The sequence below is a fragment of the Littorina saxatilis genome, linkage group LG17, assembly GCF_037325665.1.
Source record: "Littorina saxatilis isolate snail1 linkage group LG17, US_GU_Lsax_2.0, whole genome shotgun sequence".
Taxonomy (NCBI): domain Eukaryota; kingdom Metazoa; phylum Mollusca; class Gastropoda; order Littorinimorpha; family Littorinidae; genus Littorina; species Littorina saxatilis.
This window is the reverse complement of record NC_090261.1, coordinates 4,724,920-4,750,980: the sequence shown is the minus strand read 5'-3', so window position 1 is coordinate 4,750,980 and position 26,061 is coordinate 4,724,920. Positions and strand designations below refer to the sequence as shown.

At 46.7% G+C, this 26,061-nt stretch overlaps 1 protein-coding gene and 1 non-coding gene across 2 annotated transcripts; both read right to left on the bottom strand.

Moving 5' to 3' along the window:
• Window positions 1-1,292: 1,292 nt before the first annotated feature.
• On the bottom strand, window positions 1,293-26,061 carry LOC138952920 (serine-rich adhesin for platelets-like). Its single transcript, XM_070324674.1, has 15 exons — window positions 25,703-26,061; window positions 25,175-25,241; window positions 24,417-24,600; window positions 23,628-23,967; window positions 22,713-22,775; window positions 21,137-21,379; window positions 19,560-19,712; window positions 18,446-18,634; window positions 17,375-17,426; window positions 16,804-16,940; window positions 16,364-16,428; window positions 15,935-16,018; window positions 7,249-7,389; window positions 5,276-5,951; window positions 1,293-4,628 (listed from the first exon to the last, which is right to left on the bottom strand). Exons 1-15 carry the CDS (start codon window positions 25,821-25,823, stop codon window positions 4,561-4,563), a joined length of 2,583 nt encoding a protein of 860 aa, XP_070180775.1. The 5' UTR covers window positions 25,824-26,061; the 3' UTR covers window positions 1,293-4,560.
• On the bottom strand, window positions 14,386-14,504 carry LOC138954016 (5S ribosomal RNA). Its single transcript, XR_011451684.1, has one exon. It is a non-coding gene; the product is annotated as a 5S ribosomal RNA (ribosomal RNA).

The following is a 26,061-nucleotide window of genomic DNA, read 5'->3' as shown; positions in this document are numbered from 1 at the left end:
TTCTTGCAGGCGTCAGGAACAAACACCCCCTCGGGGTACCACTGCCCCTTGTACAAACACTTTCCTGCCTCCTCACCTGGCTCTCTTCCCACTCTTCGACCCATGGGTGGCCAGGCGTACGCACAGGTTACATAAAAAGTAACTACTGCAATCAAATACACTCTGGACTTCATGCCTATATATATTTCTTTTCTTCTTGTCAGAGAAAAATGGCCAGAACGTGTTTTGTCAACTACTCTTACGATTAATGGAAAAATATAGGCCAGCGCACACTGTGTGTCTGTACTTTCAGGAGTTTATCACAGACTATTTTACGATAAACCAAATTGTTTAGAATCACAGTGCTCACGTCACTATAAGTACAGCAATCAGCATTCTTGGCGCACATTCAAAAAGGTCAGGCAGTGTTCAAGCTGTGCAAATGACACAGGAATTAATCATTATTAGGGAGGATTGTTTGAATCAAAGGTTAGCGTACATCCAGTGTTATCAAAGTAATACTTTCAACTACTCGCACCAAATTGCTGTAAATATCACGGATAAGAATGGATGGGAGCTGTCAAAACACATGACTGAACGGCTGTTTAAGTCAGTCGTTAAGTCTAATCCCCTCACCCCGTGACAACACACACACACTGACAAACTACCGACATCCCACACACACACACACACTGACAAACTACCCACATCCCACAACACACACACACTGACAAACTACCGACATCCCACAACACACACACACACTGACAAACTACCCACATCCCACACACACACACTGACAAACTACCCACATCCCACAACACACACACTGACAAACTACCCACATCCCACAACACACACACTGACAAACTACCCACATCCCACAACACACACACTGACAAACTACCCACATCCCACAACACACACACACTGACAAACTACCCACATCCCACAACACACACACACTGACAAATTACCCACATCCCACAACACACACACTGACAAACTACCCACATCCCACAACACACACACACTGACAAACTACCGACATCCCACAACACACACACTGACAAACTACCGACATCCCACAACACACACACACTGACAAACTACCGACATCCCACAACACACACACACTGACAAACTACCGACATCCCACTAAATAAAGTCTGTCATTCTACAATGTAGATGACATAAATGTGTAAATGACGTAACACACACACACACACACACACACACACACACACACACACACACACACACACACACACACACACACACACACACACCATTAACAGTAAAATACACAAACATTAGATTTCAACCTAATTTCTCATTTCATTTGAACTGTGGAAAAATGCAAAGGCAAACAAATTTAACAACAACAACAAAAGAATTAATGTAGCCATATTACAGAAAAACAGGTAACTGCAGGCTTCAATGGCCACTGAACACGTGAAAATTGTCAGAAAATTGATTTTGTACAGAATTATTCAACCAGCACATCTTTTCCAGCCAGAAAATAAAGATAATTAAGTTATAGTAACATGTGTGTCAAAAGGACAAAATATCCAACCCGAACATTTGCAACTTGTTATCATGGCACCTAACCATCATAAAATAGGTATATTCCTCCAAAAATGTAAAGTGTTCATGTTTTACAGAGAAAGCATTGCAGAGAGAAAAAATAAAAGTCAAATGAGACCCAGAGGTAAACTGTCTTCCGTGACATTTCTGTGCCACTGTACACAAGTGTGATCAATGAAAAAAATGCATTTTATCAAATTTCAACACAGTAAACAAAAATCCTGGTAAACAGTAAGAGAAAGTACATACATGTACCAAAAAATGCCTGAAATTTGATTTCATTGAAATAAATTTGAAATTCCATCACACTTCATATAATACAAAATACATACAATTCACAGAAATATTATGTTCTTCAATTATACATGTAACTAGAATCCTACATGACAAAAAAATTTGATACTACATGTCCACTGTAACACAAACACCACATTCAGATATATGGAGCTTAATTCAACAGTTGATGCAGTTCTGTTAATCAATATTGACGTTCTTTTGGACGACTGTTCAGCAAAAAAAAACTTTTTTGCTTTCATTAAACTTTTCTTTCACTATGAAACTGCTGTGTGTGTTTGCATCTTTTCCATGAATTATAAACAACCATTTACAAATTTCATGTATTTCTAAACTGCTTACATCCAAGTCCATTACAAATACAAGCGCAAACATTTGATTACGATGATAATACCTGCAATAAACAAACTGAGATTTATCAGCTGAACTATTCATAATAGTGAATATTGTTTTGTCAATAACAAACGTTTCAACAACCTACCTTTCTTGTTTTTTTTAATTCTTATTCATCTCAAGACTTCTTCATAGCCTGAAGTTTTGCAAAGACAGGACAAGTGACAATATATTCCAAATTATGCAAAATGCCAAAATGCACAAGAACAAAACAAACAAGGCAAAAACACGGACTGACTGACTGATAGTGTCAGTCATTATCAAGTAATAATGGGAGCAAAAATTGTTCCCTGAACTATCATTCAGCGGACAGAATGCAGTCATTTATCACAGAGTCTAATCACTGCTTCAGGTAATATTCTCCCAATTTGCAGGTAGAAGAACAAAAACAGCTTCATTAACAATTGACACAAAAATGTCAAATAAATTTTAAATTTCATTGAAGACAACCCACAACAATATTTCATTGAAGACAACCCACAACAATATTTCATTGAAGTCTCATAGGAGAGCCTTTGTCACTGAAAAATGTGTCTAAATATGACAAACAGGACTTGTTCTAGCCTTATGAAAATAAATGCTTGTTTGCACGAAAAAACAATTTAAACTGCAAAGATTTTGAAAGAACAAAATCACTGAACAATGTACAAAACCATGTCTTTGATGTTTGCTTGACGTATCATGGCCACAAAACACACATGACTTTACACACACAAAATCCACTGCATAGTTTTTTTACAACAGTAATGGTCATTAACATGTACCAGCAAATGACAAAGGCATTTACACAAAACAAAAAGATGAGAAAGAAAAAGGAAAATGTGAAAGAGGAGGTTGGTGATAAAGATAGACACTGATCATGTGGAGAAGGCGAGGGTGAGAAAGTTCTGACAATGGGAGACAGGTATTTTGTATTAGCACGATGATAATGGTGGCAGAAAGTACAGAGAGAAAAGAAATGGTAAAGGGGATGATGAAGAAGGAAAAGGCCGCAGCCAGACAATAACCACACCAAAACAGAAACCAATATGCAACGGGCATGGTCATAATGATAATGTCATTGAAGACTAGCAAGAGGACGACAAATCAAAACATAAGTGCAATGACAGCTAAGCAGAATAGAAATGACATTGACACTCAAAAGTCCAACAGGGATGACGAGGACTATAATTATGCCAGCACACAGACTATAACAACAATCAGAACTGGAGTGCTGCTCAGTTAGAGTTGGGATGATAATGCACTGGTGATCTAACGCAACAAAGACAGTTAACAACAAGTGAGAATGGAGATAATTACAACCACAGATGGCACACAACACTGACAACTGATAGCAGCAAAAGTCAATCACCGTCCATTTGACAAATTTTACTAAGTTCAGACACTGCTGATCAATAAGAGTAAGGGTGATCAACAAATAATGAACTGGTATGACGTTGATGGCAGATGATGATCATGATACTGATTATAATGACAATGTAATGATCACAGGCAGCAGGAATATGGATGATGATCGATGAGAATAATGCAACTGATGATTACATTCGATGAAACAACAACGAAGATCCAAAAGATGATAAATGTAAAAATACATGAATGAAAGCAAATTTATCATCACAGGCTTTGATTCAATGCACACAGATGATGCTGACAACAATCAGTGTCATTACAGGCTTTGATTCAATGCACACAGATGATGCTGACAACAAACAGTATACCCGTGTGACTTGGAATAAAGGCCGTGAAAGGTAAAGTTTCGCCTAACAGGCTTGAGGTTTGCTGGTCGATGTGAATGCGTTATATAATGTGTGTAAAAAAATTAAAAAAAAAAAAAATGTTTGTTTGTCTGTCTGTCTGTAAAAAATTCCATTTCACACGGCAGAAATTAGTATGTAAAGCGCGGAGAGCACAGTTAATTGTGGTTCGCACTATATAAGCTCACCATAATAATAATAATAATATCATAACAGGCTTTGATTCAGTGCACACAGATGATGCTGACAACAATCAGTGAGAATCAGATGGCAAATTCTGATAGCAGAGCTAATTACACATGAAACAAGGAACTGCAAGCAAGGAGGATCACTTTCTTTTCACAGCGCTTTTGGTTCTTGTCCTTCTTCTTCTTGACTTTTGTTCTTCTTTCTTTGACTTTTACCTTCATGTTCGTAGTTTTGTTCAAAACCTGTTCATTTCCCCATCATGGTTATGGGAATGACAAAAGCTATCCATGTGATGAAGATGTACGCTGTTGACACAGACGACCAGACTGCAGACATAACAGACTGTGCTATTGAGTGGCTCCTCTCATGGGGAGGCAGTAACATATTCTGCTGCACTCTTTGATACACTCTTTGACACCAGTCCTATGATATCTGAAAAAAAGATGTCACATTGAGAACTTTGTTATGGCAAAATTTAAAGATTTCTTGTAAATTTGCAATTGTGCAGTCAAATACATTTTGTTAATTTTTAACTGCAAGCAAAAAACCCTTCTGTGAACCCTTTTCTCATATTTTTTCAACACGTTCTGGTGTTCTCTGCATAAACACAGATCTCCCTACTGTTTTCCTTTTTAAAGTGGGCGCACTTGCCTCATGCAGGTAGCCACACCTGCGTTACACCTTAAGAATCTCATGTGCAGTACCTTGTGTGTGGGCTAACATTAAAATCGTTCGGATCTGACATATTCTATTTCTTACGCGAGACTTCATAAGCCAGACAGGATTGACCAATCAGAGAAGGCGAGAGAGTGGTGCCCACTGCTAGCCCATCCCTTAAGCCTTACAGTTGTTTTCATATTTTCCTTATCAAACCTTTTCTCCACACAAGTTTCTGAAAGTCGGCTGAAAGTACGCACAAAATTCACATTAACCTTCAAAATCAATCCATCACAGAATATAGAAATCAAGGAATCAATCAGCCAGTGTTCAAATCTCAAGGACTCAAAGCTGCGAAAGGGAGATATCAGACATTCTTCACCACAAGGCTAGAACACCATGCAATAATTGAGTGGACTCACCATCAGGGGCATCGCTGACCATGTCCAGAAAGCCACTGTCCGGTGGCTCTATCCACATGCGCATGCCCGGCTTACTGGCCACCTCCCGGGGGGATCTGACCAGCGCGCTCAGTGGACACACGTCTTCTTCCTGGTCAAACTGCGACACCAACCGTCGCCGCCAGCGAGCCTTCCTCTTCTTGTGCACCTTGCTGGGGGAGTAGATGTTAAGGTGGTCGTCGATGGACAGCTCGTAGCACATGCTGCTGTCTGACGTCTCTGTCTTCCCATCTGTGGGACCCCTCTCTGCTGAGTTTTCACATTCACCCCCAGAAGCTTCAGAGTCAAATTCTTCATCTTCTTCTTGTGGACCTTTTCTGAAAGTGTCTCCTCTGCCGTCTACAGGAGCAGCCTCTACCGGGACACCTTCCTGTACTGAAGCCCCCCGTCTGTCTCTGAAGCGCCCGCCCTCCTCAGGCTGTTGAGTGGCTGGGGGATTATTTCTCTTGATGCTTGAGACCTCTTCAACATCCATGGGTGAAAATGCTTGACCGCTAGGTTCTCCATGGCTGTGAACTTTGCTGTGAAGGCCAGGACAGCTGTCCCGGTGGATTGCACTCTCTGGCTTTGTCCTGGGAGCATGGGCCATGCCTACAGGTCTGAACGTGTGCTGCTCAGGTTCTGGTGCCTCCATGTCCTGTTCACAAGAAAAATGTACCATGTAAACTTCAGTGTTTCACATGTTTACAACTTTAAGTGTTCAACACAAATGGCCTTAACTGGTAATTGCTTAAATACCCGTAGAAGTTGAAGCTGAACAGTGAGAAGACGGAGGCCCTTCTCGTTGGAACACGACAGAAGATTGCTTCCCTCACTGTGACCGACCTCCAGCTGGATGACGCGACTGTTCCATTCTCCCCTGCTGTCAAGAGCCTTGGCGTCTTTCTCGACTCCACTCTCTCCATGCAGACACACATCTCCTTCATCATCAAGACCTGCTTTTTCCACCTACGACGCATCGCCTCCATCCGTCGCTACCTCACCCATGACGCCTGTGTCAAGCTGGTTGTCTCCCTCATCTTCAGTCGTCTGGACTACTGCAACTCCCTTCTGGCTGGCCTCCCCACCTCATCCATTCATGGCCTACAACGAGTCCAGAACGCTGCTGCCAGGCTGACGTTGAGGAAGACGAAGCGAGACCACATCACCCCCCAACTTCGCTCCTTGCACTGGCTCCCTGTCAACACCCGAATCTCCTACAAACTGTCCACTCTGGTCCACAAGTGTCTCAACGACTCTGCTCCCGAGTACCTTCAATCCTCCCTGGACCTGTACACCCAGCCCCCCGACCGTCCCCTTCGTTCTGCTGCTGACCCACTCTGCCTTCACATCCCTCGCTCGAAACTCGCATCTGCTGGTCAGCGTGCATTTCCCTCCGCGGGCCCCTCCGTCTGGAACTCCCTGCAGCTTGAGCTTCGCCAGAGCCCCTCTCTTGACGCGTTCAAGAGTAGGTTGAAGACTCAGTTCTTCCCGTAGCTGGCTGCGACTTTCATGTTCGATGTGATGTGTTGTGCCCCAAAAGACATTCTTGTGCTGTGCTCTGTGAGAGGTGTTTTCTTTGTGTTTAATATTATTTTGTTTGGACCTAGCTATTGATGTGTACATTGTTGTTAAACAGTTGTTTGTTGTATGTTTATCAGGGTTTGCTAGTGTGTGATAGGGTTCGTGTCCGTCTGTAGATGTTAGTTTCTTTCTTAGTCCTGTGTTGACAACTCTTCGACAAGCGCTTAGAACTGTACCCACGGAATACGCGCTATATAAGCTTCATATTGATTGATTGATTGTAGCTTGACGATTTTGTGAATGTTTTCATTATATTTTATGAAACGCTACAGCCATTAACCTTTCTTCCATTTTAGTCTACAAGGAACAGCTACAAGGGTATATGATAAGCAAGCTGGTGGTGTTGATTGTAGGATGGTTTGAAACAGCACCTGGTCGTCCAGCAGGTTGATGGAGCTCTCACTCCAACTGTCGGCCACAATCTCCTGCGAGTTGACCGTGTGGCCGCTGGTCTCTAGGGGCGCCAACTCCACCTCATCCTCAGCGGGGGCTTGTACAGAGGACAGGTTCCACTGTACACATACAATCAGTTCATATCCCATCAGCACAGCAGTTGTTCTAAATCAGTTTGAACCTAGCTTATTTGCATTACAGTCAAACCTGTCTATAACGACCATCTAAGGGACTGACCAAAAGTGCTTGTAATAGACAGGTGGTCGCTATGGAAAAGTGAATTATATACAAACAAATTTGTTGGATATCTTTTCAGATAATAATAATAATAAATAATAAATGAGCATCTATATAGCGCAACATCATAACTTTACAATTATGCTCTTTGCGCTTGACACATTTAAAATTAAAACACAGTTATACAAGCATTTACATCTACATTCATGGTCGTAATGGGCAGGTCGTTGTTGTCAAGAGGTAGTCGCCAGGGCAGGTTCGAATGCACTTTCAGTTGACAGTAAAATAATTTCTACGTTTTCACTCCGATTCAAATTCATAACCAACATGCAAAGGCACGACCCCAAATTAACCCCCGAAGTGACAAAGTGACATAGAACCTGCTATTTCAAAGAAGATTCAAACAAGAAATTCCTCCGAGGTAGGAAAAACACCCCCGTCAAAGGGAAATAACCTTCTCAGTTGGTGGCAGTGACTGAGTGAGAATGGTTATTTCCCTTTGACCATTAAGATGTCCCTCTATAAGTCCTTGTATAATTTTAATCCACCAATAACTCCCTAACCGTGTGTTTGACTGGTCCCAATTTTTGTAAGGACCGTCTCAGGAATGTATAGAACCTGTTCACCAAGTTTGGTGACGATCGGTCCGTTCATTCTTGAGATCTATATGCGAACACAAACAAACAAACAAACACATGGACCGAATCCAATAACTCCCTAACCGTGTGTTTGACTGGTCCCAATTTTTGTAAGGACCGTCTCAGGAATGTATAGAACCTGTTCACCAAGTTTGGTGACGATCGGTCCGTTCATTCTTGAGATCTATATGCGAACACAAACAAACAAACACATGGACCGAATCCTATACACACCCCTATACCGGGGGTGTAATGAGATGATGCAAAATGTAAGGCTTCTTTTTAAGCCTACTGTCTATATGATACTTACCGAGACAGTACTATTCTTGCACATTATCTATTATAGGCCGAAAAAATTGGACAAAACGCTGAGTGGGTACAATTATCTCCCATAACCATGCGCCACCGTGGATCCCAAGCACTGTCCGAGTGCTTCCCCCTTACAGGATGTAGGTGGCGCGTCCTCTTTCTTTATGAGCTGCAGACCCTCAAAAAGCCCATAACATATCAAGAGGGGAGGCGGGAGGGAAACTCTAATAGTACTGTCTCGGTAAGTATCATATAGACAGTAGGCTTAAAAAGAAGCCTTACAGTCAATATAACACTTACCTCGACAGTACTATTCTTGCACAGAATACCAGAGTGGTGTGAGGGTGATATGTAGAGTATTAAACTCCTTAATCAAAATCACTTAAATCCAAGGATTAAGATACCCAGGCAATTTTCGAACAGTACTACCGTAAAAGAAAATATACCCAAGAAACATATCTTAGACTGACGTGACCATGCTGGCAACCACTGCTGTGTGGTGAACTCAATGTCAAAGTCCAGGCCACTCAAAGCTTGAATACCACTGAGTCTACGGCAAGTGGCTAAAGCGATGAGGAACAATTAGTCTTAAAAATCAGCAACTTGATACTGATGCCTGCCAGGGGTTCAAACTCATTGCTACGCAGGAGTTTGAGGACCAGAAAGACATCCCCCTTGGGAAATGAAACCCGAGGTTTAGACACCGCTGCATTGCTAATACCCGAAAGGACATTAGCGATGAGGGAGGACCTGATCAAGTGTTCAGATCTGCGACCAGTAGCGGCCGCAATCGTGGAAGCGATGGCAGATCTGTATCCAAGAAGAGTCTTAGAAGAAAGACTCTTCTTTTGATACACTTCCACCAGGAAGTTGGCCAAGTCCTGTGTTGAGGGATAAAGCGGCTTTATCCCCTTGGACAAGGCGAAGGTGGCCCAAGCTCTCCAGCGTAAGTCGTAGAGCTGATTAGTTGATCGCCTCTTAGCGTTCAAGGAAAACTCTACTGAACTCTTGTGCAATCCTAGTGCAAGCAGTTTGGAGCGCACAAGAGCCACGCGGTCAAGCACAGACTCTCTGGACGTGGATGAGGGAGGCATGATCGAGGCTGGAGCAGACCTCCCCCGTCCAGATCCAGAGGTAGAGGGTCTACGTGGGTGAGACCGCGAAGATCTGGAAACCACGGAGCTGTTGGCCAGTAAGGCGCGACCAAAATCAGTCTTGGTCGTTCCTGCAGATATTTTGCCAGCACCCTCGGAATCAGAGATGTCGGGGGATAGGCGTAAGCATCGAGGAGCCTCCACAAGAGAGTGAATGCGTCCAAGTGGAACGCATTCATGTCTCGAAAGGGGCTGACGTACCTGGGAAGCCGAGCGCTGAATCGAGTTGCGAACCGATCGATCAGAGGACGGTCCCACCTTGCCCACAGACGCTGTAGAACGTTGTGAGCGATGGTCCATTCTGTGGAGAGAACCTGATCGCCCCGACTGAGAATGTCGGCCAGGGCGTTCAGTTTCCCCGGAACGAACTGGACTGACATCCGGACCTGATTGGTCTGGCACCAGAGCAGAATCTCCTCCGCCAACAGGGAGAGGGACCGAGAATTGGTGCCCCCCTGGTGGCGAAGGTAAGCTAAGCATGTGGTGTTGTTGTCCCCGTTGAAAATCAGAGGGGCCAAGGACAGGCCGAATGGGAGGGCCCGAAACTCGAACACTGTGCCCTCCCAAACGAACCGGAGCAGATGTCGGTACCCCGGGGCCACCAGGATGTGGAAGTAAGCATCCTGGAGGTCCCAGACATGGCCCAATCGTTTGGCCGGATGGCCAACCGGACCGACGAAGGGGTTTCCATCTTGAACTTGCACCTGTGAAGGTACAAGTTCAAGGTGGAGAGGTCCAACACCGGCCTGAACCGGCCGTCCTTTTTGGGGACGGTGAACAGGCGGGAGCAGAACCCCGGAGAAGGCTGAGAAAGGGGGTAGACCGCCTTCTTCTCGACCAACGAGTTCACCTCGTCCTGAAGAGCCTGCCATCTGGCAGGGTCTCGAGGAGGGGGGAACGTCCAGGTTAGAGCGGACAATGGAGGTTGTGACGACAGCGGTAGAGAAAACCCCGACCACACCACCCTCAAGAAAAACTGGTTGGAGACCAGTCTGCCCCACATGCCGCGGGCCCGAAAAAGGGAACCGACGGACGAAAGAGGGGCAACTTGAGGGGGCGTCAACGTAGGGCCGGGACTCACTGAAAATTCTGCTGGCGGGCAGGCGCAGGCTTGCGACCACCCCCCCTGGTGGTGCTGCTTCCCCTTACCTGTCTGAGCACCCTTCGTCTTGCTTGGGAACGCAACAGGCGCCTAAGAGGAGGAAGAAGGAGGCAGTGAAACTGGCTTCTTCTTCTTCTTCTGAGGCTGGGAGCTGGAGGTGACTGTAGCACTTCTCTTACTCCCCGCCGCCGTCGCCGAAGCAGCGAGGCCAACCATCAGAGAATCAGTGTTCCTCTGGCGTGTGGACTCCACCACAGAACGAACAGTGTCCGGATGAAAGAGGGAAGAAGGCTGAGGAAACGTGTTCCTCAGACTCTTCCTCATATCCGGAGGCACTATAGAAGTAGGCAGAAAATGATCACGGAACAGGGCCAATAAAGTGGACCCGTGTTCCAATGGCCAATTCTGCCGCAGACGTCACGCACGATCGCACGGCATGCAAAGCCCGATCCACTCGAACCGTGTCAAGGACCCGAGTGGAATCGGACTCTGCCCGATCGGGAGGGTCCAACAGTGTGGACAGCGTGCTCATCCATGTCAAGGCCTGTGATTGGGCCTCGACTGTGGAAGAAACGGTGGCCTCAAGATTGTGGAACGAAGCAGAGCTCAGTTCCACCTTCTTGACCGAAGGCACCTCCCCAACGAACACATCACCGTCAGCCCCACCCTAAACACTCGAAGTCTGGAAAGGGAGAGTTCGAGAGTCAAAGGGAAAAGGGAGGGACGAAACAGATTGGACACGAGGAAACAGTGGAGGTGCCCCTCCCGAAGGAAAGCATGGCACTGAACCCGCGTCCTCCCGAGGAACATAGGTCACGTTAGCACGTGAATCTGTACTCCTCAGGCGATGTGCTGCCGCTTCCACCGTGGCACTAAGACTAGGGTGGAACGCGAATTGCCGGCGGACGGATCGCTCATAAAACGAGCCGCCGGCAGACGCGGCGTGAGCCTCCCGCGCCCGGGCCGAAGCGGACTCAAAGGACGAGAGGGCGTCTCAGGGAAGGACGTCCTGAAACTGTTCAAACGTCCTTCTAGTTGTGCGAGGACGAGCCTCCTGCCTCTCGTCCTCAGACCCCGGGTCCAGGTCCCGTGTGTCAACACTAGACGACAGACGCTTAAGAGAGGCATCCGTGACGTCAAGACGCCGCGTGATGTCTGTCATGTACTGTTGGAAAGTACGAAGCATAGCTTCGGAAGTTCCATCAGAAACCGGCAAGGGTAGAGGATCAGTGTTAACCTCAGGACGACCCTGATCCTCCTCCCTATCGTCCTCCGACTCACTCTCCTCTTCACTTCCCGACAACTCCTCAAAAGCAGGAGTGTAGGGAGCTTGAGGGGGAAGAGCCGAAAGCGATGAAGCAGGCTGTGAAGAAACGCCCACAGAAGCAAGAGGCCGCGAAGACCCCTGCCCCAAAGACGAAACGTCTCCAGCAGCCGAAGGGGGAGAAAAACAACAACCCTGCGACTGTTGGGTCAGCCCAGCCAACGAACCCCCGCCATTTATAGACTGAACAGGAACCCATCGGGTCTGATCAGAAAAGAAATGGTCCGGTCCGGTCGGGGGTGCCGATCCGGTCCGATAGGGTGGTCCGGTGTTCCGGTCCGGTGCCGGACCATCCGGAGGTCCCGTTCGGCACCGAACCATCGTACCCAAAGAAGTGTTCGGGTGGTTAGGTCCGGACGTGGACATACCGTACCATCCGGACCCGTGGTCCGGTATGGTCCGGTTCGGTGCCAGACCATCCAGACCAACAGAGGTGGTCGGGTGGTCCGGCACCGGGCCATCCGGACCCGTAGGTCCGGACCCGTAGGTCCGGTACCATCCGGAGGTCCTGTTCGGCACCGAACCATCCGTACGCACAGAAGTGTTCGGGTGGCTCGGTCCGGGCGTGGACGTACCGTACCATCCGGACCCGTAGGTCCGGTTCGGTGCCAGACCATCCGGACCAACAGAGGTGGTCGGGTGGTCCGGACCGGTCCGGTAGGGTGGTCCGGTCCGGTGTTCCGGTCCGGTCCCGTACCATCCGGAGTTCCCGTTCGGCACCGAACCATCCGTACCCACAGAAGTGTTCGGGTGGTTCGGTCCGGACGTGGACACACCGCACCATCCGGACCCGTAAGTCCGGTGGTCCGGTGCCAGACCATCCGGACCAACAGAGGTGGTCGGTTGGTCCGGTCCGGACCGGACCACCGGTCCAGCACCGGACCATCCAGACCCGTAGGTCCGGTTCGGTCCCGTACCATCCGGAGGTCCCGTTCGGCACCGAACCACCCGTACCCACAGAAGTGTTCGGGTGGCTCGGTCCGGACGTGGACATACCGTACCATCCGGACCCGTAGGTCCGGTTCGGTGCCAGACCATCCGGACCAACAGAGGTGGTCGGGTGGTCCGGACCGATCCGATAGGGTGGTCCGATGTTCCGGTCCTGTGGTCCGGTCCCGTACCATCCGGAGGTCCCGTACGGCACCGAACCATCCGTACCCACAGAAGTGTTCGGGTGGTTCGGTCCGGACGTGGACCTACCGTACCATCCGGACCCGTAGGTCCGGTGGTCCGGTATGGTCCGGTTCGGTGACAGACCATCCGGACCAACAGAGGTGGTCGGGTGGTCCGGTTCGGACCGGACCACTGGTCCGGTACCGGACCATCCGAACCCGTAGGTTCGGTCCGGTCCCGTAGCATCCGGAGGTCCCGTTCGGTACCGAACCATCCGTACCCACAGAAGTGTTCGGATGGCTCGGTCGGACGTGGACATACCGTACCATCCGGACCCGTAGGTCCGGCATGGTCCGGTTCGGTGCCAGACCACCCGGATCAACAGAGGTGGTCGAGTGGTCCGGCCCCGACCGGACCACTGGTCCGGTACCGTACCATCCGGACCCGTAGGTCCGGTGGTCCGGTGTGTTCCGGTTCGGTGCCAGACCACCCAGACCAACAGAGGTGGTCGGGTGGTCCGGTCCCGACCGAACCACTGGTCCCGTACCGTACCATCCGGACCCGTAGGTCCGGGGGTCCGGCAAGGGCCGGAGGTACTGTCCCGTACCGGACCCTAAGGTCCGGTACGGTCCCGTACCATGGGTCCCGTCCGGACCAAACCCGGAGGTCAAGTCCAGTCGGGACCCGTGGGTCCGGTTCGATCCCGACCCGTAAGCCTGGAACGTTCCGGACCCTTGGTCCGGACCATCCGTCACCCGAACACCAGACGCTAAGGAATGGCGTGGGGTCAAGACGGTCCGGTCGGAGGTGTCGGTCTGAGCAACAGAAACAATGTTCCCGTCGCCCTGACCATTCGACAGAAGTACCACGTTCTGTCGAACACCTCCACGTCCAGTAACTAGTCGGCCGGAGCGTCTTAACAAGAGGGACAGCCACCAGTCACACGGACGTCAGAGGGAACCGTAGTAGCAGTGGTCGTAGGCACGAAGCCTGAAACCCCTGCCCCCACAGGACCGCCCTGAACGGGGTCAATTCGCATCCCAACCCCAGCGGGGAGGGAATTCAGAGACCCCGTCATCTCCTCCGATCTCCCCCCCCCAAGAGGCCGAAACTACTGTCGAAACAGCAGCAGACGACCCAGCGAGGGAGTTCAGAAGAGGACCCATGTCCCTCCTGGCTTCCACAGCGGTGGAAACCGAGGAGGGCACAGGAGAGGCACCGGAAAAGGAAGATTTTAATGCCAACTGCACCCGGTGTTCCCAGGCGGTCACCCATCCAAGTACTAACCGGGCCCGACGTTGCTTAACTTCGGTGGTCGGACGAGAACCGGTGTTTTCAACGTGGTATGGCCGTTGGCTGTCAAAACCTGAGTCTCTCCAGTAGCCCCTAGATCGGATTCACCAACCCCCAAAGAGGGTTGGGAATCGACCTGCCCCCGGATTCGAGCCAGGGAGGAGAAGGAAACCTTCCCCCCAGGCTTGAAACCGGGAGGAGCTGAAGCCTGAGACTGAGGGCCGGACAACGGCGTCGAAGGGGGGGAAGCCTGTTCCACTGAAGGAGAAGGAGAAAGAAGCTTTTTCTTTCCCCTCGACCTTCCCCGAACCTTCGACGGCGCAGCCCCGCCCGAAGTCCCAGGCTCAAGCCCAGCCTGTTTGAGCAAGCTCGCATTGAGCTTGCTCAAACAGGCTTTCTCCGCCCTCCCTCGCCGCAAACGCAAAGCGTTTGGGGAGGGAGAGTCGGAGCGCCGAAAGATCCCCTTCTCCGTGCGTAAAACATAACGCTGGGCGCCCGGAGAAGGGTTGCCCCCGGCAGACTCTGGTTCCGTAGAACCAGAGCCCAAAACAGGACGAGACATCCTACCTCGCCCTGTACGTACCCTTAAAGACCGAGAATTAACAAAATTCAAAGAAAATTTAGGTCAATACTCAAGTGAATGCGGCGAAACGAGAAGCAGACGACCGGTCACCACGAAGTAGGACGGGAGGCACGCCGAGTCCGCCACACAAAAACGGAGGCACAAGTTGAAGGAAACACAACGTAGCCTCAAGCCAGAAGTGGAATAACACACAATAATCCAACAGGTGATAGTCCACACAGAAAAGAAGCCTCTTGGTCCAAAATAATCCGGGAGCGTAGCAGAAACACAGCCGGTCTGACACGCGCGAAAAAAGAAAGAGGCCGCGCCACCTACATCCTGTAAGGGGGAAGCACTCGGACAGTGCTTGGGATCCACGGTGGCGCATGGTTATGGGAGATAATTGTACCCACTCAGCGTTTTGTCCAATTTTTTCGGCCTATAATAGATAATGTGCAAGAATAGTACTGTCGAGGTAAGTGTTATATTGACTACAGTGAGAAGAGAAGGCGTACATTGTAAGTTGACAGACATACCTTTCTTCTTCTTCTGCGTTCGTGGGCTGAAACTCCCACGTACACTCGTGTGTTGTTTATTTTGCACGAGTGGAATTTTACGTGTATGACCGTTTTTTACCCCGCCATTTAGGCAGCCATACGCTGTTTTCGGAGGAAGCATGCCGGGTATTTTCGTGTTTCTATAATCTACCGAACTCTGACATGGATTACAGGATCTTTTTCGTGCGCACTTGGTCTTGTGCTTGCGTGTACACACGGGGGTGTTCGGACACCGAGGAGAGTCTGCACACAAAGTTGACTCTGAGAAATAAATCTCTCGCCGAACGTAAAGGACGAACTCACGCTGACAGTGGCCAACTGGATACAAATCCAGCGCGCTACCGACTGAGCTACATCCCTGCCCCACAGACATACCATGAACTTCCTTGCTCCTGCACCCCGTGGTGTGCTGGTCAGCATCCTGTCTCTCCTCTCCGCCTCCTGCCTGGCCTGTATGACCTGCGCACAGCCATGACATCCTATTACTCATCTTCCATTCAAAACCATATTCTTAATTCATCTTGTTAATATCTTTCTGCTCATGCTGACATGCTTAGTTTTCTTCCCTATCCTTAATCGGATTCTGTTAGTCAAAAGCAAAATCGCAGCTTAAATTACACGAAGTAACAACGTTAATTTTGACTGAATCGGCTAAGACGCCAATTTAGAGCTCTTTTGGTAGCTGTACATTCAGCAGCCTGATGAAGTTTGTTCATTTTGAGATAGCTTATTGTCTTTCTTCCCCAGTCTCAGCCCCTCCTTCTCTCCCGACCCCATCCCCAATACTCCCGATGCCCCACTCACTTTTTCATGGGGCTGGTTCTCTCTCACTGTGTGGGCAGCTTCCCTCAGGTTCAAGGTCTCTGACACTGAAATATCAAACAACACACACTGAGTGAAGTTAATAAAGAATAAAAGGAAAGCTGAAAGTATTCATTTTTAAAGAATGTTATGTTCTGACTAAGTATTCCTCAACGTCCGGTGCTCAGTGGGTGAAAATCACCTCAGTGATAAACAATAACAGGTGTGTCGTTGGCAGGTTGTTTGCCTTACTGTCAGGGGTGCAATTCTGCGCTTAAAAATCCTGCCACAATTATTTCTCAACATTGTCTATAGTAAAGACTTGAAATGCTTAGTTTTGGACTTTCCCAAACAAAATCACTCTACGACTTGATCATGGCCACTGCCCAATGGCTACAAGCCCTGAGTCAACATTTGCCTGAATCAACCCAGCGCGGACTCACATGCCATCCTGATGGAGGACACGTCCAGTGGAGCGTCGCCAGAGTCGGGCAGGGGGGAGGAGAAGAGCATGGTGGAACACTTGGCTGGAGCGCTGCGGGTCGGCATGCTCAGGAAACTCTGGCTCTTGCGGGGACCCCTGCCACACACACACACACCTGTCATGCTATGCATCGTAACATTCATGCACTTCACAATCAAACACCTCATACTTTTCATCACTTAACTTACAGGGGGCTGAGCTTGAAGGGCCCACTTCCACCCATAATGTGTGACCCCGCAATGGACACATTAACAACAGGCAACACTTCCCAAATTCCACGCATTACCTTGCTGTACCTTGTGCTGTACCTTGTGCTGTACCTTGTGCTGTACCTTGTGCTGTACCTTGTGCTGTACCTTGTGCTGTACCTTGCTGTACCTTGTGCTGTACCTTGTGCTTCTGTCCTTACACCTTCTTGGTTTGCTTTGTTCTTTTGCTTGTCTTGAGCAGAGATGCTGCAGAACGTTCAACTTTCCAAGTTAGCAGAATAATTACCAGAGGTGTGAAACGGAGAAGAAAGAAGAACTTACCTGGGAGACACATTGTGCGTGGGGACAGATGGAGTGCGCTGTCTTGCATCACCTGAAAGAGTCAACATATGCTATCAGGTGTGTGACAGTGACACTGGGTGGCCGAGTGGTAACGCACTTGCGCTCGGAAGCGAGTTCGACCCTGGGTCAGGGCGTTAGCAATTTTCTCCCCCCTTTCCTAACCTAGGTGGTGGGTTCAAGTGCTAGTCTTTCGGATGAGACGAAAAACCGAGGTCCCTTCGGTGTACACTACATTGGGGTGTGCACGTTAAAGATCCCACGATTGACAAAAGGGTCTTTCCTGGCAAAATTGTATAGGCATAGATAAAAATGTCCACCAAAATACCCGTGTGACTTGGAATAATAGGCCGTGAAAAGTAGGATATGCGCCGAAATGGCTGCGATCTGCTGGCCGATGTGAATGCGTGATGTATTGTGTAAAAAAATTCCATCTCACACGGCATAAATAAATCCCTGCGCCTTGAATATGTGCGCGATATAAATTGCATAAAAAAATAAACAAACAAAAAAACAAAAATCCCTGCGCTTAGAACTGTACCCACGGAATACGCGCGATATAAGCCATATTGATTGATTGATTGACAGCCTGTGTCTACAACATGTGTGTGAACACTAGAACAAGCAAATCAACTTGCTCTCCTGCCTGCATACACGTATGCAACTAGATCTTCATTATGTCATATCTTAACGACTGACTGCTCGTCTGTACAACAGGGATGTCATTTAGTGTGGGCAGTAAGCAAAACATCAAAAATTCTTTCATTTTGTCAACAACAAAACTGTGCCGTCACTTCAACAGAACTGTTAAACCATTTTCTTATTGGGATAAAGATGACGCCAAAAAACATCAAACACTTTGGAAAATGGACAAACATTTATGGCCAGTTCTGCAAATTTGCTGAAGAAAGTACATAAAAGCGACATCCTTAGTAAATCTATTAAATATTGCTTGCATGTCATGGAACTGGTTCTCTATCAATTAATGATTAGTGAATTTTTATCGCAAAAAGACAAAGTCCACAGCCACAACTGTGCCGAGTTGGGACCGACCTGGCAATAGCTTGATGGGGGAGAGCTGTGGCGTAGTCTGCAGATGGCGGATGTCCTGTGTGGGGCGGATGGCAGTGGAGTGCAGGTTGTGCTGCAGGTAGGACCTCAGCACCAGGGTGGGGGAGCCACAGCTGCTGTCCCTCCTCACAGCTGTTCTCTTGGTCGCCTCACTTGGCTTCATCTCCACATCTGGGGTAAAGAAAAAAGGTAGTCCTTTAACTATTTGTTGGTGGTAGGGGAGCGAGATGTTAGAGATCTCAAACATTCTGGGGCCAGCTTTATGAGGGCAGTGCCCACTCCTCCCCTTGCTGTCTTTGTCTTACCCGGCCCTGAATATGGTCAAGTACCAATTTCCAGCTGGGTGGACTAGAGAGCGCTTGGACAAATCAGGTATTTGTATTCGCCGTGGATGGGGATCGAACCCACGACCTCCACATCCGACACAACGTATTACCTGTAATGCTAATGTTAGAATGGCTGTATCAGGATCAGTGAAGGAGGGTATCTGGATCAGTGAAGGAGGGGAGCAGGACATTTCTGCTTTCACATACTTAGGCAAACATCCATCTCCAGGAGACAAACCCTTGCTATAGTAGACGGCCACAGAGATAAATTAAGCATTTGTCCGCAACACTGGATGTATTACAGGCACATAAAAACAGAGCTACATCTGTCGCGCCCCCAATGTTGGCCTTTAACCATGCAAACAACAATGGATAAGGTAAGGTAACTTCATGTTGATTTACAGGTTTTCTTATGTAAATTCGAGTTCTTTTTTTCATGGGGAAACTGAGCTGCCATCGTACACCGCTACCAATTTTGTAAAATCTGAAGATTACTATGCTTATAGACAATTATGTTTTGGGGAGGAAGGAGGGGAGGAAGCTTGTCATGGACACTATCACAAAGGTTCCGTGCAGAATATGTTGCTAACGTACACGTGAGGGACATCTTCATTAACTCACTAACAAGTGTATCCACTTTGGGGCGATAACAAAGTGACGATGCATGTTACCTGTCTGTGCAAAATATGTGGCCAACCTGAGAGGGAGGGACATCTACACTAACAAGTGTATCCAATTAGGACCGATAACAAAGTGGCCATGCATATTACCTGTGTGTGCTGTGGCGGTGTGCGTTCCAGTGGCGGTGTGTGTTCCAGTGGCAGTGGTCCAGGTGCCGATGGAGGTGTAGCTGTTGCTGTCAGTGCTGTCCTCTCCATCATCGGCCACAGCCTGGGAAGCCGTCACTGTTGATGGGCAATCCACTGAAAAATGACCAGAACAAGAAATTCAGGAAGGATGAAAATTTAATTAATGAAATACAGCCCTGGACAAACCAACAGACCAGACAAATGTTGCTTTTAATTTTTTTCTTTAAAAAGCAACAACAACCCACACATAAAAACACAAAAAAGAAGAAAAAACAACAACAAAACAAACAAAAACAAAGAAAAAGTAAGAAAAATAAAAACCATTTTCGCAATACACTGAGGCCTTCCCCATGCCATGCATTGTATCTGTATGTACAGTAGTACCTGCCATATCCGGTCACCCATTAGTCATTGCAAAGGTGACCGCAAATATCAGGTGGCCGTTCATTACAGGCCCCCTCCTCCTCCAAAAAAACCCCAAAAACACGATCAAGTTTTCATGAAGAAAAGAAAGCGATCATCCATGAGCCGCCGATTCATTGTCTCTGTTAGTTTTGCTTTCGTTTATACATCTTAATTATTTGCGTGTTTAACTCGATCGTCCTGGCTAAGCTATTGTTTCGTATGTTTCTATGTGTGTTGTTTGGATTATTATATATACACATGTATTTGAGTGTCAGATAAACAAGTGTTTCAAACTCACATCAGCTGTGATCGATCCGGAAGTGACTGCCGTAAATGTACATGTATGCGCATGTCTGTATTTACAGTTTGCGCATGCGTAAGTATTCATGTCGTCTGCTCGTGCTGTGCCGTCTGTGCACACAACACACACACACACACACACACACACCATGTACAGGCGCTCGCCCGCGAAAGTGACAAGTGGCCGTTAAGTGGCCGCTCCTGTCGAGTAAGAGGGGCACCTTAGGGCAAAAATCAGTGACCGTTGACCGCGTCAGACAGGTTAACGGCCATTAAGAGTCAATTATAGAAGGAAAACTCATTAGTCATGGGAAAGCTGGCCGCTCCGGGCAGGTTCACGCCCACGAAAGGACCGGAAATGGAAGGGACTACTGTACACAATTTCTTTCTTTCTTTATTTGGAGTTTAACGTCGTTTTCAACCACGAAGATGTACACAATACTAACTAAAATAAGTCTTACAACAGCACACCATGCAGATACAGGTTTCTGGTAAGTGAAGTTGGCCCATATCCCGGCTTGCTTGCTTGGTTACTTTGCAGGCATTCATACTCAATGAATACAGACAGTACAATAAAAATGAATTTCTGAAAATAGTACAGGATATTTACAGAGTAGCCAGAAACATACACAAAAGAAAAGTCCAACAGAGCCCAGAAATGTGTAAAGTGGTGCATGAGTGTAACAGATCCAACAACAGTCAACATCTAACACAAGAGATAGTGCACAAGCAGACGAGGGCATTACCAGACACAGGAAGAGGTGAGTGTTACAAATCAAACAACAGTCAACATCTAACACAAGAGATAGTGTACAAGTAGACGAAGGCATTACCAGACACAGGAAGAGGTGCCATTTTGACGAAGGACCTGTGCCTCACGCCAGTAGGGGACCAAGTCTGAGGGAAAGACGCTGAGCGCTGCACTGTCCTGTCATCATCCTCTGATGAGTCCTGCGCCGGCGTGACCCCCGTGGCCTTTGGGCAGATGTCGGACAGCGACAGCAGGGACCCAGCCTCGTGGGGAGAGTCTGGCCGCCGGGGGACAAAGCTCCAGTCCAGCTCCTGGTGTCTACCATCTGAACATAGAGGTTTTCATTGTAGATGCCATGTCATTTCTGGACATAGAGGTTTGGAATGTGGATGTGATGTAGAGGTTTGGAATGTGGATGTGATGTAGAGGTTTGGAATGGAGATGTGATGTCGAGCTTTGGAATGTGGATGTGATGTAGAGGTTTGGAATGTGGATGTGATGTAGAGGTTTGGAATGGAGATGTGATGTAGAGGTTTGGAATGGAGATGTGATGTAGAGGTTTGGAATGTGGATGTGATGTAGAGCTTTGGAATGGAGATGTGATGTAGAGGTTTGGAATGTGGATGTGATGTAGAGCTTTAGAATGTGGATGTGATGTAGAGCTTTGGAATGTGGATGCGATGTTGAGGTTTGGAATGTGGATGTGATGTAGAGGTTTGGAATGGAGATGTGATGTAGAGGTTTGGAATGTGGATGTGATGTAGAGGTTTGGAATGTGGATGCGATGTAGAGCTTTGGAATGTGGATGTGATGTAGAGGTTTGGAATGTGGATGTGATGTAAAGGTTTTGAATGTGGATGTGATGTAGAGGTTTGGAATGTGGATGTGATGAAGAGCTTTGGAATGTGGATGTGATGTAGAGCTTTGGAATGTGGATGTGATGTAGAGCTTTGGAATGTGGATGTGATGTAGAGCTTTGGAATGTGGATGTGATGTAGAGCTTTGGAATGTGGATGTGATGTAGAGCTTTGGAATGTGGATGTGATGTAGAGCTTTGGAATGTGGATGTGATGTAGAGCTTTGGAATGTGGATATGATGTAGAGCTTTGGAATGTGGATGTGATGTAAAGCTTTGGAATGTGGATGTGATGTAGAGCTTTGGAATGTGGATGTGATGTAGAACTTTGGAATGTGGTGATGTAGAGCTTTGGAATGTGGATTTGATGTAGAGCTTTGGAATGTGGATGTGATGTAGAGCTTTGGAATGTGGATGTGATGTAGAGCTTTGGAATGTGGATGTGATGTAGAGCTTTGGAATGTGGTGATGTAGAGCTTTGGAATGTGGATGTGATGTAGAGCTTTGGAATATAGATATGAAGTAGAGGTTTGGAATGAAGATGCGATGTCATCATGAAATTGGCTGAATTAAATGGTGAGGAATGGGAAAGAAAGAATAACGACAAGAGAAGGGAAACTCACACACACACACTCAAACGCACACAAGCACGCACACCTGCACGCGTGCGCATGCACACATGGAAAACCAGAAAAACAAGACACACAATTGTATACAAACAAGTACAAGAATCTAGAGGACAGAAAAATAATGAGTGTAGAGCTAGCAAAGAGTATTTTCCAAAAAATGCAGAGAAACTTACCTCGGAAGGCTTCTATGCTTGGATAATTTGATGAAATGGACTTTGGTGTGGATGTCCTCTCAGCTGTAACAAACATGAACTACTTTCAACATTACATACGCCATTCTAGGGAATGTACATTGTGTTTAAAAAAAATTTATAACACTAAAACTGTTAATGTTGCAGACTGCCTGTACTGTCACACAGATCTAGTCTCACAGACAGACATAGACAGGCAGAGAAAGACAGACACTTAGACTAATAGTGGCAGCAACTGTACAACCAACTCTAACAACCACAACAAACCGGGAAGTTTGCAAGCCACTGTTACTCAAAATGATATACATATTCTCACTACAGATACCCTGGGACAGTAGGGGCGACCACCCCCAACCAGGCGCGTTCACAGGTGGCGGATAGTGTGATGGCCTTCAGATATGGAGGTTAGCTGCGAAATAAGCCAGGCTTGCCAGGACGAATAAGCAGTCGCGGACCAACTGGCGGTGCTTCCAACAGGATGGGGCGGGGTAACAGGTGGCACTGTTACACTCAAGAAATACCCCAGGTCTCCAATGACGGGAGCATCATGCGATCAAGAGCCGCATCTTAAGTTCTAGCCCTGGGGAAGGTCACCTCAGATAAACAAACCAGCCAGCTATGGCCAAATAGCCGGGTAGACTGGACTCGAAAGCCCTGTAAAGCCACCAGTCTAGGAGAAGGACCACTCCGATATAAAAACACGCTGAAGCCGGATGAGCTGGGCCATGTATGGCGCATAACGACAGCTCAACGCATCAACGCTCATATGACAGACGACACTACAGATACTTCACATTAACTGCATAGCTCATCTCATTGGTCATACTGCAAACAACCAACAACAAATTAAATCTAAACATATATGTAAAATAAAACGTATCACTTTCTTGCCCTCACATTTTAACCTCTTGATTCCTCTCTTTGTTGACGGCAACACAGAACGGTGCAAGCTAGTACTGGAACCTGTCCTCTTCACCCCTTTCTTTCCAGCCCTGCTAGTACTGGAACCTGTCCTCTTCACCCCTTTCTTTCCAGCCCTGCTAGTACTGGAACCTGTCCTCTTCACCCCTTTCTTTCCAGCCCTGCTAGCACTGGAACCTGTCCTCTTCACCCCTTTCTTTCCAGCCCTGCTAGTACTGGAACCTGTCCTCTTCACCCCTTTCTTTCCAGCCCTGCTAGTACTGGAACCTGTCCTCTTCACCCCTTTCTTTCCAGCCCTGCTAGTTTTTCTTGAGTGCTGAAAATGTAACAAGAGCAGATAAGCAATGAACATGCATCCACGGACCACTCAATCAATCAGCCTACCCCAAATTATTCAACTAACTAACTAATCCATTATTTAAGCAATTAGTCCACTGATCAATCAATGACCAAGCAATCTAATTAAACACGAAAAATCAAAATAAACAAGCACAGAGAATGATTTAAATCTTCACCTTCGTCTTCTTCTTGTTCACAACTTTTCAAGATGGTAAAGCAAACTGTCCGAACCTCTTAACCTTGATCATTATATACTGTAATGCTGTGCTTCATCATGTAAACCACCCCACAAAATAACCAAGTTTGACTTGCACAAATTAAACACACACATAAAGGTATCCACTCTTGGAAAGAACTCAAGTATGATCAAGATACAGAAACCATAATCAAGAACTGTTTCTGTAAATGCATAAAGGCCAGTAAAACCTTGGGTGGGCTGTTTTCCAAATCGAATGAAGACATTTCAGCTTCTGAAGTACTTTCAGCTTGTGAAGAAGATTCAAAGAGTTGAAATGAATGGCTGTGAGTGTGACTCCGACTTTTTCTTGTAGCAGAACTTCCTGTTCCACTCAAACTTGCTGAACTTGTTTTTCTTGGTTCTGATGCAGACCTGTCACACACAAAAAGGCTTGACATGAATAACAAATATAGGATAACTGTTCAAAGTTTGATAAACTGCAAGTATAGATGCTCATAATGCAAAAGCTCATTGAAATTAAGTTTAAACTACAATTATAAGTATTGGTAATAGCATTTTCTTTGGCAATTACTTTTACATTAAATTCTGATGAATTTTAGAATTTTTCTCAACAGGCAAATTGCAGAAATATTTTGGCTCACACAGGTGGTTGGCAACCTTTTTTTCACACGAATAGGAAAAAACGTAGTGAGTGGAGTGTCACACACACATGGTCAGCGATCTACCGAGTGTGGGCACACAATAACATCAGCACTCCATGATCCACAGTCAGCTCATATTTTTTAATGAAAGATGCACAATAATATTGAGCAGACAGTGCAGAAGAAAACAGCTCGGAGCATATTTTCACTGGGATGTCAGTCAATTATTTGACTTCACTGTCAGACGGGTTTGTTCCCCAATATTTTAAAGGAAAACCTACCCTTCCATAACCCATTAACTCACAAAAGATATCATATGAACTACAGGGAAAACACAAACTTACCTGACTGAGGTCCTTTTGTGAGTAAAGAACCGTCTGTGTTCACTGATGGACTTTTCTTTATTTAATGCTGAGGAGAGAGAACAAAAATGTGCTGACTAAATCACACATAAAAAAATCAACATGTCACCAGGTAATGTAATCTCCAGGAGTGTTGATGTTTGAAAATCATTTGAAACATTCTTTTCACAATGAATGAATTATTTCTTTGAATAAGTTCTCTTTCTCGTCAAGCTAGCTAGCATGTACCAGCTAACAGACATAAATGACAGTTTAAAATCCTGTGTGTGTGTGTTTACTTCTCCCATAATTCTTTCTGCTTTCTTTGTTTTGCCTTTTTTCTTGATCACATAAATATCCATTATTTAAAAAAAAATCCTTTCCTCTTGTTTCTTCTTGTTGTACTTGTAGACACTTTCAAGAAAACTGCTTAGAACACATTAACATATAAGTTATAACTAAAATGTATGTCCACATAACCTTTGAAGACATAACTCACTTACTTTCAGACTTGCATACAATGTGACTTACCTTTGTTTGTCTCTTCTGCAATCTTGTCAAAACGACCATCATCATGGTTAGATCGGATTACCTTGTACGCCCATGAAGGGCGAGCATACGTTTTAACAGATTGAGTTGTGTGAATATCCATTAGACATCACGTCTGTGTACTTTTGATCTGTAAAATGAAGAAGATTATGAAAGAATTGTTGCAGCTGATCAGAATAGCGTTATGGTCCAATCTCACTCTCAAGTCATTCCATTCCATAACGGACCCCCTATCCCGTTCCGCTAGTGAGTAGTGTTGACACATCTTTCGGCGATGAACTTAAAAAAATAAGCAAAACTGACTTTAACAGAGAGGGAATGGCGCAAATGAGTACACACGG

Coding starts and splice junctions, on each gene's coding strand:
- LOC138952920 (XM_070324674.1), bottom strand. CDS start 25,823: ATGGATATTCACACAACTCAATCTGTTAAAACGTATGCTCGCCCTTCA. Junction 17,427..18,445: donor CCCCATCAAGCTATTGCCAG/GTCGGTCCCAAC, acceptor TGACTCTTTCAG/GTGATGCAAGACAGCGCACT. Junction 7,390..15,934: donor CAGGAGCAAGGAAGTTCATG/GTATGTCTGTGG, acceptor GTATGTGTACAG/TGGAACCTGTCCTCTGTACA.